This window comes from Octopus sinensis, linkage group LG4 (assembly GCF_006345805.1).
Source record: "Octopus sinensis linkage group LG4, ASM634580v1, whole genome shotgun sequence".
Classification (NCBI taxonomy): Eukaryota; Metazoa; Mollusca; class Cephalopoda; order Octopoda; family Octopodidae; genus Octopus; species Octopus sinensis.
The window spans coordinates 74,851,594-74,867,790 of NC_043000.1; the positions used below are offsets into that span (position 1 = coordinate 74,851,594).

Sequence of the window (16,197 nt, forward strand, 5' to 3'; positions counted from 1 at the left end):
TAAAGTGTATGCAGTAATGTACAAATGTCTGGAAAGCGAACAATGTATGAGTCAGATACATGCTTGTGTGTGTATGGAGGGGAGAAAATCAGGTGTAGTGTTGGCGAATCTTAGAAAGCATGGAAGTTTTGAAGGATGCAGTGCTCCGACTACTAACAACTGATGCCGGCAGTTTGTTCCATGCTTCAGCAACTCTCAGCATGAAAAAATGTTTCCTAAAGTCATGGGAGCTGTGCTGTTTTCTGACTTTGTAAATATGCCCACAGGTGTTAGACAGGTGGAGTTTGAAAAGGTGCTCAGAGTTATTGTTTGTAAGATGGTTAATAATTTTATGGGTGTCTGCCAAGTCAGCTGCCAGACGTCAGAGTTTCAATGTGTCCATGCCCAGGGAAGTAAGGCATTCAGGATATGGCAAATGCCTGATGGAGGGTATTCTTTTGGTTGCACGTCGCTGAATGGCTTCCAGACAATTAATATCCCAGGCAAGATAGGGGTTCCAGACCGGTGATGCAAATTCCAGGTGAGGTCTTACCATAGCTATATAAAGCCGCAGATAGATTGCCGGAGAGTGGCTCACAAAGGACTTGGTGAGTGATGCCAAGACACCCTCAGCCTTCTTGGCAATTTTAGCAATGTGTTTTGTCCAACGCAAACCGCTGTTGACAATAACACCCAGGTCACGTTCACACGAAGACTTTTTGAGATTAGTTTTGTGGAGGGAGTAGGTAGATGCTGGGTTTTTCCTCCAAAAATGCATGGTGGTACATTTGTCCACAGCCAGCTTGAGTTGCCAGTCCATGATCCACTGCTACATTGTGTCCAGGTCTGATTGCAATAGAGATCTATAGTGTACAGGGTCTGACCTCTTTATTTCGAGGTACAGCTTGATGTCATCTGCATATTTCAGCACTGTGGCATTCTTTAAGTTGGCATCTATGTCATTAACATACGCAACAAATAAAAGGGGGCCAAGAACAGATCCCTGTGGTACACCAGATGTCATCTCATAGGGTGAAGAGTGCTGTCCTAGAACTGTGACAACCTCTTTTCGGCCGAAAATAAAGGACTTCAACCAGTTATAGAGATCGTCTCTTACGCCCAATGCAGAGAGTTTCACCATAAGTCTTTTGTGTGGCACAGAGTTAAAAGCCTTAGCAAAGTCCAGGTAAATAACATCCACCCAGGATCCGTGATCAGTGATTTGGGTAATGTCCTCAAGAAACTTGATGAGTTGATTACAGCAGCTGGAGTTAGGAATAAATCCAAATTGTGATGGCTGGATGAGGCTGTGAGACTTATGTTGTATACCCTCCAAAAACATGATTAACTTCAACATCTATTCCTGCATTTTAATACTTATACATGCTACCAATCACCTTCAATTTACCCAGTGAAAAATAGAAGGGCTTTATTGAATAAAGAGTTGTTACTGAGTTATAAACTTTGACTTAACACTGCTGATGATATATATTAAGGGCAATTTTATCAGTACTTTAAAAAATATATTAATTTAATGAAGCTTTTGAGGGTGTTGTAACTCAGAGATATATTAATGCATTTGTGAAGATTCATTCTTGAAAACAAAAATGACCACTGTTTGAATCTTCAATTTTGAGTCATTGTATGTTATAATCCCTGTTAAAAGCTAATAATTTCTTCTTTTTTTTATTATCTAAAGTTTTGATAAGTTGTCAAATTTATCTGTTGTTTAAAGAGTCATCTTCAAAGCTGCAAATTATCTAGTTATTATATATATTATTATTTTTGCTATTTTGTTTGTGAAATAATTTGTTTTAAATTTAATTTTTAAATCATTATGTTGAACAGATAACTTTAGATTTATTGAATAATTTTATAGGAATTTTAAAGTAGATGAAACAACCATATTATTTGGCATATTTGTACACTGAATTGAATCTTTCATATTTAACATAAGATAATAATAGCTCAGTTTCTTGGATCTTTACTGTACAGACATTAAATAGTTGAAAATATAATTTCTGATATAGACACAAGTCCTGCAATTTTTGAGGGAAAGGGTGTAGTCAATGCCATTGATCCAAGGATGGAAAGCAAATTTGACCTCAGTTATACCCAAGAAGATTTTTTTCACTAAAACTGCATATTTTCTGATTTACATAAATAGTTGATATATGTTTAAATGCTACCCAATGTGCAAGAGGAACTAAGATGCAGATATGTTGAAGTAGCTTTAAAATATTCTTAATTTACTTTCTTAAGAATTTGTATAATTGTGCATGACTTTTTTTTTTTTTCATAACCAACAAATTAATATTTTTCATATTTTGTCATTTATTTTCTCTTATCTCTACTATTTTGAATGATTACTATTTGCCTTTCTTGCAGCCTCCTTCTGTGGTAAGCCTGAATCCCTCGGAAACATCTTTATAATTCCATCTTTCCCAGCATGTGTCTACATTTGTTCTCCTCAATACAGCTTAATGCCACCCACCAGCCTTTTGGTGTTCATTGTTTTATATTTCTATGTTCTAGGCAACTGAAAAGCTTCATTGCTCCTGGAAAAAATTTTCATATTTGTGAAAATCATTTTTTTATTATTATTATTATTATTATCATCATCATCATCATCATTAAAACTTTGTAATGTGTGTGCATGCATGTGCACTTCACAGAAATAGTATCCTAGTAGAAATTTTAACTATAATTACTGTGCTTTCTGTTCACAAAAATATTATTACCTGTACACCAGTCTGGTTAACATGATTTATATTGCACTAGATAATGTTAGACATTAAATGCCACACTAAAACATACAGCACTGAAAATTTTAAATAACTCTACTGTAAAATCCAATGAAATGAAAATTCAAACAAAAGAATTTTGGAATGTATCAATGACAAGTTGAAAGCTGAATATTTCACATTCTTTCTGTGTGCATGCATGTACATGCCTGTATATGTTCTTCTGTATGGGTGTTTAATACTTTAGTATGGCAGGTTTACAGATCAAATTTAAATTTTCAGTTGTCATGACTTCACTAGTATCATAATGCCTTTAACATAGATATGACATATATCTTGAAACAGTTTTTTTTTCTGTATTGTGTTATAGCTTAAATCCAAGCTCCAAACAAAAATAATATCTAAATTTCTATTTATTTATACCAAATATATTTAATATAATAATGATAAAAATTCAGTGTTTCTTCTTTGATATGGAGAAGCAAAATGCTAGTATTTTATTTCGTAATAATTCTCAAAATCTCTTGTTCCAATATAAATCTTGTATCTCTTATAGAAGTACATTTACTGCATTATTTCTATTACTAATTTTAAAACCTGTCAAATCAGAAAACTTTGAGAGACATTTATTTTTCTTAACCCTTTCTTCAGTCTCTCTTCTGCCATTCTTAGTTCATGGCTGTTTAGAAGTAGGAACTGTATACAACTATAAACAGAAAAAAATATTTCAATCTATGTAAATGTCTGAATAAAGATATTTTTTCTAGAAATTCAAATATATGGGAAATAGGTATGACAGTACTATTGAAACTTATTGGTTTATGGTAGTAAGTCAATGATGATGATTACTTAATGGAAATCTCATTAGCTGTGGTGTAAACAAAGTAGAGCTATAGATTTCAGATATTCATTTTGTAGTGGGAGGCATTGTATATAGTCAGTGTAGGTTAACCTCAATAGATTATTAGTTCTTAAGAAAGTTGACTCTGATCAATTATAAATACAAGAGATAGAAAGTATTAGACTTGATAATTTAGTTTAATACTGTACCCTTTCTGTTTGATGCTTATAAGAGATTGTAGATTTTTAAAAAGTTATTTCTTGTGCTTTTCATTTCCAGCTTTAGTTAACAGCCTGGTGCCTGGTGAGCTCCAACTTGCTAACACACTACATAAAGAACAAATATTAGGAGTATAGATTGTTTTCCAAATGTGCCCCCCACCCAAATATACATCTATGAGAACTTTTTAAACCAGAGGAATATATATCTGCTGTGTGTGTGTATGATGTAACAAATGCATTTGTGTTGAACCATAATGTATATTTGTAGTGCCTGTTGTTGCTTCCATATCATACTTTCATGGTTGTTTTAAGCTATTTGGACACTATTATCATCAGTGAATTTATGTAGTACACAAGCTTTTTTTTTTATCTTTTCCTCACTTCCTCATCTGTTGTGGAAATTTCCCACTATGGAATTATAGTGCAGAAGTAAAACCAGGTTATATATATATATACATAAAAAATTGAGATGACAATGGAATAATTATCTTATGAACTTCATTAGCTTACACCTGTTTCTGCTATAAGATGCTGTGACCTGAGTATCACCTTATAGCTTCATTAAAGCTTTAGAGTATGCATCATCATTATCATCATCATTTAACATCTGCTCTCCATGCTGGCTTGGGTTTGATGGTTTGACTGGAGTTGATGAACCAAAGAGCTGCACCAGGTTCCAGTCTGATTTGGCATGGTTTCTACAGCTAGATGCCCTTCCTAATGCCAACCATTCTAGGAATGTAATGGGTGCTTTTATGTGTCACCAGCAATGACCATGACTGATTCACTGGTGAGTGTCATTTACATGGCACCAGCAATGACCACAACTGCAATACATAGGTGCCATTTGCATGGCACTGGCAATGACTATGACTCAAGGGTAACATTTATATGGCACTATCGATGACCACAGGTGTCACTTACATGGTATCATCAACAACTACATTGCACAAGTGTCATTTACATGGCACTGGCAGTGAACAACCACAACTACAATTCACAGACACCATTTACATGGTACCAGCAATGACCACGATTACACTGCACAGGTGCCTTATACATGACACCAGCATAACCACAACTACAATTTCAGGGTTGTATCATGGTTATACTGATAAAATGTCGGATAAATATAACAATAGCAATAATTCTAGGATGGAATTTATAAATATTTAATACATCACTACACGCATTTCCCCAAATCACATTATTTTAACATCAGAGTCCATATCCTTGAGATGGGTACAGTATAGGCCAGGGTTTCCCAACCTTTTTACAGCCAGCACCCCCTTTGGGTGCAAACTTTTTTGTCAATGCACCCCTCCTTTCCGTCAAATAAGATACTGAATTCATCTTACATAGAAAGATAGTACTTAGGTATCATTGCAAAAGTAATTTTGATATTGTCTAAATTTCTGTTATAAATGCCAATGATAAAACAAAACAGCTTTTATTTGATATTGTATCTCAGTGTTTTCAGTACAATGGCTGACTTTGGTGCTTACTGATTAAGGCTCTCACTCTATGTTCCATGCTGTTTAGAAGTACCGTAAATACTCGAGTATAGTCCGCCCTTGAGTATAATATTCAGGGGATTTTTAGGAGGCTGTACTTCTGAAAAACCTAAACCTTGTTTATAATACGCACCCCTTTTCTAACTTGAGTCAAGGAGGTCTATATAACGTCCTTTATTATTATTGTATATATAACGTAATGCAAACGTGTAGCTTTTTTGTGCATTTTGTTTGCAGAAAATAAAGAAATAACAGTAATAACGTTTAATAAATGATGCTAACTGCAAGTTATGGATAATTTAAGGTAATTTTCACGCCCGACATCACAAAATGCGTTTGAATAAACATTGCCGGACAGCAAATAGAGACTCAGACATTGCTTACAAAATAATTTTCATTTTTAACCTCGTATATAGTACTCACTGGGGATTTTTCCTTTAAATTTTGGGAAAAAAGTGCGGATTGTACTCGAGGATTTACAGTAATCATAGACATCGGTTTGTAATTTGCAGGCAGTTTCTTTGTTTAGTAAGAAGCTGTGTAACTGCACTAAACCCACATTCAAATATATAGTTAGTTGATAAAGTTTGATAGATTCCCACAGCTTTTGATAACTTTCAGAAATTTTTTTTTTTTGTAGCCAGAATTCCTGGTATGATTTTTTAAAAGAGGGGCTTTAATTCAAAGTCGTTCTTTAAAGTAATTAACTCCTCTTGTATCATTTGTATAATTGTCAATAAGTGGATTTATCAGCCAGTCAGGTATTTTCATATTAATGAGGTCCTGATATCATTTTGTCATTGAAAGACTTCAGATGGTCACAATAAATCAAGGTCATCATCTTGTATAGAGATATTAGCTTTATGATTATTTTCTAGTTGAGTAAAATTTGAAATTAGACATAGCTCCTGACAACCAACAGTATGCCTAAAGCTTGTCGATGGAAGTGCAAATAACAGATTTTGTTTTGATAAAATTTACATTGGACAGATATGTGTCCTCATCTTGTTTGTTGTTACCACAATATTTCAACTGATTTACTCTCCAGCCTTTATCAGGTTAATTGCCCACGGGGTTAATAGTGCGGGCTACTAACCCCAAGATTCTGAGTTCAATTCCAGGCAGAGCCTTGAGTAAATAATAATAATAACATCAGCAAGAAATACCTTAGGAATGAGAACCCAGGGTTGGGTTCAAAATTCCACTTGGACACCTGATGAAGGCTGAAGAGTAAATCAGCCGAAATGTGATAACAACAAAAAAGATGAAGACACATATCTGTCCAATGTAAATAATGTACAGAGTTCCTCACCTCTAAAATATAGAACGGTATAGTAATAATGGATTCACTTTTTAGTGTCTGTCTTAAATTCCTTCGTAAACAATAAATCTTACACAATTTTCTGATCTTTAACAAAGCGAATGTATCCTAAAAGTAGTGCCTCATTGCCTGGGAGAGTTGACTGGTCCAGTTGTAAACCAAATTGTTGATTTTTAAGTATTGTAAATAACATTTCTTTAATGTCCTCAGGCACTTAATCAGTTCTTTCCACAGAATTACTAGTAAGTGAAATTGTTCCGAAAATTCCACTTGGGGAAGGATGATGTACTTCTGTATTAAGAGCTTCCTCTATAGCTGGCAAAATGAGCTGTTCTCCAATTGTATGAGGTTTCTCTGACCTGGCAATCATCTTGGAGATATTGTATGCACAAATAAGTCCTTCATCACATTTCTGTGATTGGTTTGTCATAAAGGGGTGAACACATTTTCTGTTGCAAAATTTATCCCGTATGACAAATCTTTGTTTGCTTTATCAGGGTGTGTCTTGTTTAAATGATGGGAAAGCCTGGATGGCTTCATGGCCTCATTCAAAAAGCTTTCTTGTGAAGAAAACACATTGACTACCAATGTTCTGCATCATGAGGACCAGAGGCTTGAAGTGTTTTGTGTTGCAGGACAGTATGTGAAAGAGAATTGTGATGTCGTGGGAGAGAAGTGTGTCCACATGGATGATGGCTCACTTGCATTTGGTGAGGCTGCAAAGAGAGAGACTTGGAGATGCCACTATGGAGGGATGCTGAAAGAAGAGAGTGGAATGGGAGAAGGAGAGTCTACTGAATGTTGACTCAGCAGAGGGACCAGCTGTCCGAATTGACAGTACCTTAGTGAATGGGGCAATTAAGGATATGAAGGCAGGGAGGGCTCTCAGCCCATTGGGAATCATTGCAGAGATGCTTGAAATATCTGGCAGTGTCAGCTATAGTCTGGTCACCCATATGGTCAATCAGATGATGAATGAGGGAGCCATGCCCAATGACTGGTGTGGCGGCATCATAGTCAGCTGCTGCAGGGGTGAGGGTGATGCATTAGATGTGAGTTATTGCAGAGGTATCAAGTTGTTGGACTGGGTAATGAGGGTCACGGAGAGAGTCATGGCCCAACTAATTAGGGAAAGAGTTGGTTTAGACGAGATGTAGTTCGGGTTTGTGTTGAGGAGGAGCACCAACAATGCTATGTTTCTGGTTGGACAGCTACAAGAGAAATACCAGCTAAAGATGGGCCTCTGTACCTGGCTTTTGTTGACATGGAGAAGACCTTTGACAGGGTCCCCTGATCCCTTATCTGGTGGTCAATGCAGAAACTGGGGATAGATGAGTGGTTGGTGAGAGCTATGCAGGCCATGTGCAGGAATGCTGTCAGTGGGGTGAGGGTTGGCAACAAGTATGGTGGAGAGCTCCAGGTAGGGGTGGGGGTTCAAAAGGGATCAGTCTTCAACCCCCTCTTATTCATCATGGTCCTCCAGACAATAACAGAGGAGTTCAGGACAGGATGCCCCTGGGAGCTTCTCTATGCTGATTACCTTGTTCTGGTGGCTGAGTCACTGTCAGAGCTAGAGGAGAGGTTTCAGGTGTGGAGGCAGGGTCTGGAATCGAAGGGCTTTGGAGTCAGTCTGGCAAGGACCATGGTCTTAATAGGTGGGAGGGCGGACAAATCATAAGTCCCTTTGAGTGGACGGCCTTGCTCGATCTGTGGAAGGAGTGTAGGTCGAAGCTCCATGGGATGTACCCGGTGTGGGCTGTGGACACATGGGAGGTGCAGCAATGTCAAGAGAAGGCTAACTGAGAGGTTGGGTTTTTTGTGGTGGGTGCTCAGGGACAGTGAATGCTGAGGGTGTGCAGGGGGAAGCTTCCATCACATGCCAGGGGGAGGGACTGGAGGTGGTTGTTGTCTTCCATTGCCTGGGTGACCAGGTCAGTAGCAGGGGTGGATGCTCTAAGAGTGTAGCTGCTGGAGGAGGGGTGACCTGGGCGAGGTTCAGAGGGCTCCTACCCCTGCTGATGACAGGGAGCCTCTCGCTCGGAGTGAGGGGTGGTGCATGTGTGCGAGCAGCCATGCTGCATGGCAGTGAAGTATGGGCCATGACTGCTGAGGACATGTGTAGGCTTGCAGGGAATAAAGCTAGTATAATCTGCTGGATGTGTAATGTCGGTGTGCATGCATGACAGAGTGTGGACACCCTGAGAGAAGGGTTGGACATGGGAAGCATCAGATGTGGTATGCAAGAGAGACAATTGCGCTAGTGTGGTAATGTGTTGCGTATGGATGAGGGCAGCTGTGGGGGTGGGGTCAGACCCTAGAAGTAGAGGGAGCCTGTGGAGGAGGTGGACCTGGGACTGGGTGGTGAGGCACAGCCTTCGAATGTTAGGCCTTGTAGAGGTGATGACAGGTAACCAAGACCTTTGGAAGTGTGCTGTGCCTGAGAGGATCACTATGTATATCTTTATATATAAAAGTGAGGTTGTGTGCTGTCTGTCTCCTACGATTCCTAACTACTCCCACATTTTGCGGTGCAGTTTAACCAAAACCGGGTATCTTATAGTCGTGATTCATATCAAGCCCTTCTGGGTATTAGCATGAGTCTACGATTTAAAAAAAATTTTACCATCAATTTTTCCCATTTTTAATGCATTTTTGGCATATATAAGGGAAGTAACTCTCTAAAAATTTATTATTAAATCTCAGAACGTAAAAAGCTACAGTAACACCCCCCCTTCCTTTGTGGTTAGCCATATTGAGATGGCTATTATACTTTACATCTCTAAAAATGCTTATATAGTTATTTCCCTTACAAACCCGAGCAACGCCGGGCAATACTGCTAGTATTATATACATAGTGAAAGTATTATCTCTCATTACAATAGAGATGTTATTGTTTCACTTTTGATGCGTAATACTGAAATAGTGTAAGAGATAAAGGATTGCTCCAGGTTCACATTAGGCAAGAAGTTGCATCGATTCTAAGTAAGGCGTGTGTAAAATTTGAAAGAAATCAGTTGGGTAGTTTTCGAGTTTTAGTGATACACACATACAGACAGACAAACACACATTCTCAGTTTTATATGTATAGATGTGTCTGTGTGTACATGCATATATATATATACATACACAAACACGCATGTATACATAAAGTATGTGGTAGGATCCAAGCAAAATAGTGATGGTCTGTATTCTTTTTTCCTTTCACATGTTTCAATCATTAGATTGTGATCATGCTAGGGCACCACCTTGAAGGGTTTAGTTGATGGAATCTGTTCTCTGTGCATCTTCCATACACAAAATCTATCTTCACGGTTAACCTTCCTTTGATATTGCTGCATCTCTCATTCTATTCAACTCTTTCCTGAAGTTGCTAAATTACGAATATGTAAACAATGCAACACCAGTTGTCAAACAGTGAGGAGATAAACACAAATTTGTGCACACCCACACACACACATATATAACTGACTTCCATATATTTTCTGCTTACCAAATTCACTCACAAGGCACTAGATGACCTGGGGCTATTGTTGAACCCAAAACTGCATGCTTGTGATGCAAACACCCATGCTTCAATAATTAGTGAGATAAACTGTTATAAAATGGAAGAAATTGAAGGACAGACACATGAAATACACACCACATTTTTTTTCCAAAGCTTCTTTAGAATCCTATATTTTAACACCAGAGGTTATGATTTTACCTCACCCAGTGTGTAAGCTATGGAGACATGAGAGATGCAGCAATATCAAAAGAAGGTTAACTGTGAAGATAGTTTTTGTGTATGGAAGATGCACAGAGAACAGATTCCATCACATGCAAAGGGGAAAGACTAGAATTAGTTGATAGCTTCTGCTGCCTAGGTAACCAAGTCTGTAGTGGGAGTGAATGATCTCAGAGCATAGCTGCTAGAATAAGAATAGCCTGGGCTAAGTTCAGAAAGCTCCTACCTCTGCTGGCAACAAACGGCCTTTCGCTCAGAGTGAAAGGTAGACTGTATGATGCATGTGTGTGAACTCCCATGCTACACTGTAGTGAAACATGGGCCATGACTGCTGAGGATATGTGTAGGCTTGAAAGAAAGAAAGCTAGTATGATCTGCTGGATGTGTAATGTCAGTGTGCATACTCGACAGAGTGTAAGCCCCCTGTGAGAAGAGTTGAGCATAAGAAGCATCAGATGTGGTGTGCAAAAGAGACGACAGCACTAGTATGGTTATGTGTTGCGTATGGATGAAGACAGCTGTGTGAAAAAGTGTCACACCCTAACAGTTGAAGGAACCTATGAAAGAGGTAGACGCAGAAAGACATGGGATGAGGTGATGAGGTATGACCTTCAAACATTGGGCCTCACAGAGGCAATGACAAGAGACCGAGACCTTTGGAGATATACTGTGATTGAGAAGACTCAGCAAATAAAGTGAGATTGCAGCTGTGGCCAATGCCAGTGTTGCATAACCAGCCCATCTAAAAGTACCCTTAAATAATCGGGCACTATGATGTGCTTGAGAATACCTGTTGAGTGAAGTGAAATTGTAGTTGTGGCCAGTGTCACCTGACTGGCTTCCTGTGACAGTGGTACATAAGAAGCACCATACAAATGTGGTCACTGTCAGTGCCCCCTGACTGGTTCCCATGCTGGTGGCACTTAAAAAGCACCCACTACACTCTTGGAGTGGTTGGTATTAGAAAAAGCATCCAGCTGTAGAAATCTTGCCAGATTGGATTGAAGCCTGGTGCAGCCTACTGGCTTTCTCAGTCCTCACTCAAACCATCTAACCCATGCCAGCATGGAAAGCAGATGTTAAATGATGGTGATGACTCCTATCACATAAACTATTTTTTTATAAAAAATTTATTGAGATTGTACATTGAAATATACAGTGATTACGATTCTGAAAAAAAATTTACTTGCAAAATTTTTCCTTTTTTAAAATCCTCTTCTCACTCCCACCCCCACCCCAACTTCCACTTTTTGAACTTGACCACTCAGTTCTTCATGTGTTGATACTGGTCAAATCAGCTAATGAAATTATGAGTACTTCAATATATTTGCTCAACGTGCTTCAAATAATAGCCAAATCTGTGAAAAATAATTTTTTCATAAATTCCAGTTATTTAAATGAACTCCTCACCTAGCTATCAGAAAACCATAACTGCTGTGCATGAATAATGGCCTGTCGAGCCAGCAAACAAAATGAAGGAAGCCTCTGTATGGTTACTCAACATGCTAAAATTCTGAAAACTAATTTTTTCCAAAATTTAACTTGTTTAAATTATTTCCTCCTCTGGCTTTCAGAATAACAACATCAACCCCAAAGATATATGGAATGCATCACCAAAAGCATTTGGTAAATTGCAAACATATAATTTTGTTTTCTTCACCAATGTTGACAACTTTTGAAATATTTCAAATCATCTCTAAAAACCAACATAAAAATACCATTTAAGCCTTCTGCTAAAAACAATATCTTAATGTAAATTTCTAAAATTAAAGATTTCTTTTATTTTTCCAATAGATACATTATCACAGATTCTTATAAACTTGCAACTGTTTCCTGCTCTTGAAAAAAAAAAAAAAGAAATATTCCCTAGGTGCAGGAGTAGCTGTGTGGTAAGTAGCTTGCTAACCAACCACATGGTTCCGGGTTCAGTCTCACTGCGTGGCATCTTGGGCAAGTGTCTTCTGCTATAGCCCCGGGCCGACCAATGCCTTGTGAGTGGATTTGGTTGACGGAAACTGAAAGAAGCCTGTCATTATATATATATGTATGTATGTGTGTGTGTGTCTGTATTTGTCCCCCTAGCATTGCTTGACAACCGATGCTGGTGTGAGACCGATAGAATAAGTACTGGGCTTACAAAGAATAAGTCCCGGGGTCGATTTGCTTGACTAAAAGCGGTGCTCCAGCATGGCCGCAGTCAAATGACTGAAACAAGTAAAAGAGTAAAGAGTACCATTCAACTCATTTCTTAGTCTTCAGTTACAATTCCATTCACTTACAGGATATATTATTGCTGGGTTTTTCATAGTGGAAAATGTGTCCCTCAAAGAGTTGTGAAGATTGAAATGAAAGCAGACTAATCACCATGTTTAAAAAAAAAATATCATTAGAAACATTTAAAATTCACTTATTCTACACCATGCCAATGAGAAGATGCACAGGGTGTTTCAGGCGTTTGTCAAGAATGTAAATATGATTAGATCCCTTTTGCCTCAAACAGGTTGAATCATGTGTTGTACTGCTTTCAGACTAGTATCATTTATTTCATCTACTGCTACTTTTTTATTATTTTCTCCCTCATCTTGGTTCCTCACTAGAACTTAAATATATTGGGTCATTCCATAAATAATGCAGTTTTTTCAATTACAGAAACTAAAAGTCAGAGGGGAATGGGATAAACTACCTGCATCAACTTGCTGTAACAGCAGGTAGTAATTTTATCCTGTCCTTGTTCTTAGTGCAAGTTTTGAAGAGTGCAATTCAATTTCAACAGTCCTTTTTTCAAAGCCATAATGGAAGTGACAAAGGAGCATATTCAGCATATTTTGCTTTATGAGTTCAATAAAGGCAACAGTGCAATGGAAAGTGCAAGGAATATTAATGCAATATATGGGGATCAGACAATAAGCGTAAGCCAGTGTCAACGGTGGTTCCAGAAAGTACAGCCTAAAAAAACGAGCCTCATCCTGGAAGATCTATAGAGCAAACCCTGGTGGAACAAAATCCCATCGTAACTGTTGAGGAACTAACAGAGAAGCTTGGATTTGGTCATTTGACCATTCATCAACACATGCATGCCTTCGGAAAAGTAAGTAAATTGGGTCAATGGGTTCCTCACAAACTTTCCAATTCCAATTGCGCATGGAGAGTGAATGTGTGCTCTTCTTTGTTGTCAAATCCCACAAATAAATTTTTTTGGATGGAATAGTGACTGGTGACAAGAAACAGGTTCTCTATAAAAATGTCAGCACTGAAGATAGTGGGTAGGGAAAAGAGAAACACTGGCACCCCAGGCTAAAGAAGATTTTCACCCACATACAGTGTTGCTATCTGTTTGGTGAGATATGAAATATTTAGTCCACTTTGAACTTTTAAACCCAAACCAAACAATAACAAAGGAGATCTGATGTGAGCAGCTTGAGTGACTTAAGTCAACGCTAGAAGGAAAACAACCGTCTTTGGTTTCAAGACGAAAGGTGTTCTTCCATCAGGATAATGCTTGGCCACATACAGTGTGGATGACATTCCAAAGGCTGGAGCAGTTTGAATGGGAAATGATGCCCCACCCACCATATTCGCTGGTCATTGCCCTATCTATTCTGCTGTCTTCAAAATCATTTGGATGGAAAAAATATGAATTCTGTAGATGAGGTCAGAACAGTACTGGAGGAGTATTTTTTGTCAATGATAAGTGAATTTGGAAGAGGGGCCTTGCAAATCTACTAGAATATTGTAGAAAATGAAGGAGAGTATATTTTAGATTAAAAAAGAACTTTGTTTATCTTAATTTTGAAAAATAAAAAAAGTATTTAAAAAACTGCATTATTTATGGGATGACCCAATAACTTAATTTGTCTCAGCTTTTAAAATTTACCATTTTGCTATATTCAATTCTGTTATCTTTTATGCTTTTTTAGTTATATTTCAATAAAAACTATTTTGGGCATGTAAAAAGAGGGGATTAGCAGGGAAAATATACACACTAGAGAGGTAATACTCTTAACTGAACCTGGAAATGTACAGGACAAACAGAACTCACATCTTAAAAGTATTGCAGCTGCAACTGTAATATGAACTTAATATGCCTTTTAGGTGAGTTCAGATCAAAGGAAGTAGGGAAAAGATTAAAGGGAAGGCTAGGGTGCCTTTGAAGGTAATATCCTAAAATTTGATGGGCCATTTTCCCCCTCTCATAACATCGTCTCATCTTTATGTTTAATTGAGATCATACTCAGTGTACTGAAATTGAAGATGAGTTAAATTTTGTGCACTTTCAGGTTGGGTGTTTTTAGTCAATCTTTATAAAAGACATGATTGTTAATTGGAAGTTTGTGTATCAAGAGCCGATTTCCAGACTACATAGGCATAGATTCAAAATCCTTTTGTGCCAGTAGGGATAAAGTTTCATTTCTTTTAATGGGAAAATCTCCCTGAAACCATCATGCTATTTATCTCACATTATTTTTAAGCTGACAGGATCAGTTCGATTGTTACTGGGAAAATTAAAGTACAACCTAGTCACTTCTCCTCCACTCTCATTAACTCATATTTCTTTATGTTTAAATGTCAGCTCAGCTTCAGTTGGAAAAACATGAGAAAAAAGCAGTTAAGCATTTTTAAATGTTAAAAGATAGGTAACATCTCCATCATATGCAAATGTTTCAACTCCTCCTGTCACCACCATATTTTATTATATAGGATGTTCCATACAGTTTTCATCAGAGGAATCTAAAGAGGCTGTTATACTTTTACATTTTAATGAAACTAAAAGCATTATATTTTTTTTTAATTTCAGTTGCAGCTTCATCATTTTTAGGCTTCCTGTATTTTCCCAAGTTCATTTAATAAAGAATATTATCATTCCTGCACCTACATTTTTACTACAAGTATATGAGTATGTGTATACAAATGTTTTTATGTATATTTGTGTATGTATATATCAAATACAAATATATAGAGACACATATATAACAGCTAAACATGTTAATATCTCACCAACTCCCCTCTCTCCACCTATACCATAAACTATCCTCATAATATACATAAAAAACACTTTTACAGTTTTACACTAAACATGTACTAAAGAAATTGTCTAAAAGTTCTACTATCTCCAACCAAAAGCCCAACAAAAGATTTTCTAATATAAGTACACAAAATAATATATATTTGTTTACAAGCAAGTTGGAAGACCCCTTTTGTTTTTGTCTCATTTTTTTTTAGATCACTTGTTTTAATCAGATAATTTTTTCAATTTTTATATGTGAATATATACACACCTTTTATTTCATATATATATATATATATATATATATATATATATATGGATCAAAACTCCTTGGTTCTCTGAGTTTCAAGCAAGCCACTAGTCTTCGGCTATTGTATTCCTATGGCTGAAGACTAACGACACACTTGAAACCCAGAGTACCAAGGAGTTTGAATCAAACAGTTTTGATCCATACATGTAACTCCGAATAAATGTGTTGAGTTTCTACTCATATGATTATGTCAAACTTCATCTCATCTATTAAGTTACATTATGACTCTTTAGTGTAACTGATTCATTAGCTTTTATAACCTGATCTGTCAACTTGATTGCAGTCATTTCTTCTATCTAGCATCCTTGTAGCAGTTGACAATAATATACCCATCATCAGATATGATGGGTATTACATGATTGACTAGCATTAGACATTTTAATTATCTTTGTAACTCTCATAAACCAGCAGCCTTCCTTGCCTTCATATCCTGAATTGCTTTATAAACTAAATCTTAGTTGTCATAGGTACCATAGGGTCTACTTGGGGTAGGTGTTCCCTCTCTCATGCATTTTCCTTATTTAAACAGCTTTTTTGT

The 16,197-nt window shown here is 37.2% G+C and overlaps 2 protein-coding genes across 13 annotated transcripts in view; both read left to right on the forward strand.

Moving 5' to 3' along the window:
• Positions 1 to 16,197, forward strand: part of LOC115210217 (SLIT-ROBO Rho GTPase-activating protein 3) — a 410,133-nt gene that overhangs the window by 356,154 nt on the left and 37,782 nt on the right. For 4 of the 5 annotated variants that reach the window (XM_029778687.2, XM_036502155.1, XM_036502157.1 and 1 more), the window contains one exon: positions 2,368 to 2,379. The exons of the other annotated variant lie outside the window; for it this stretch is intronic. In XM_029778687.2, the coding sequence (XP_029634547.1) occupies positions 2,368 to 2,379 (12 nt within the window). The remainder of the gene's footprint in view (positions 1 to 2,367; positions 2,380 to 16,197) is intronic. 5 annotated transcript variants of the gene reach the window in all.
• The window catches only part of LOC115210218 (serine/threonine-protein kinase Nek4), a 505,173-nt gene that overhangs the window by 246,670 nt on the left and 242,306 nt on the right, over positions 1 to 16,197 (forward strand). The gene's annotated exons all lie outside the window — the stretch shown is intronic.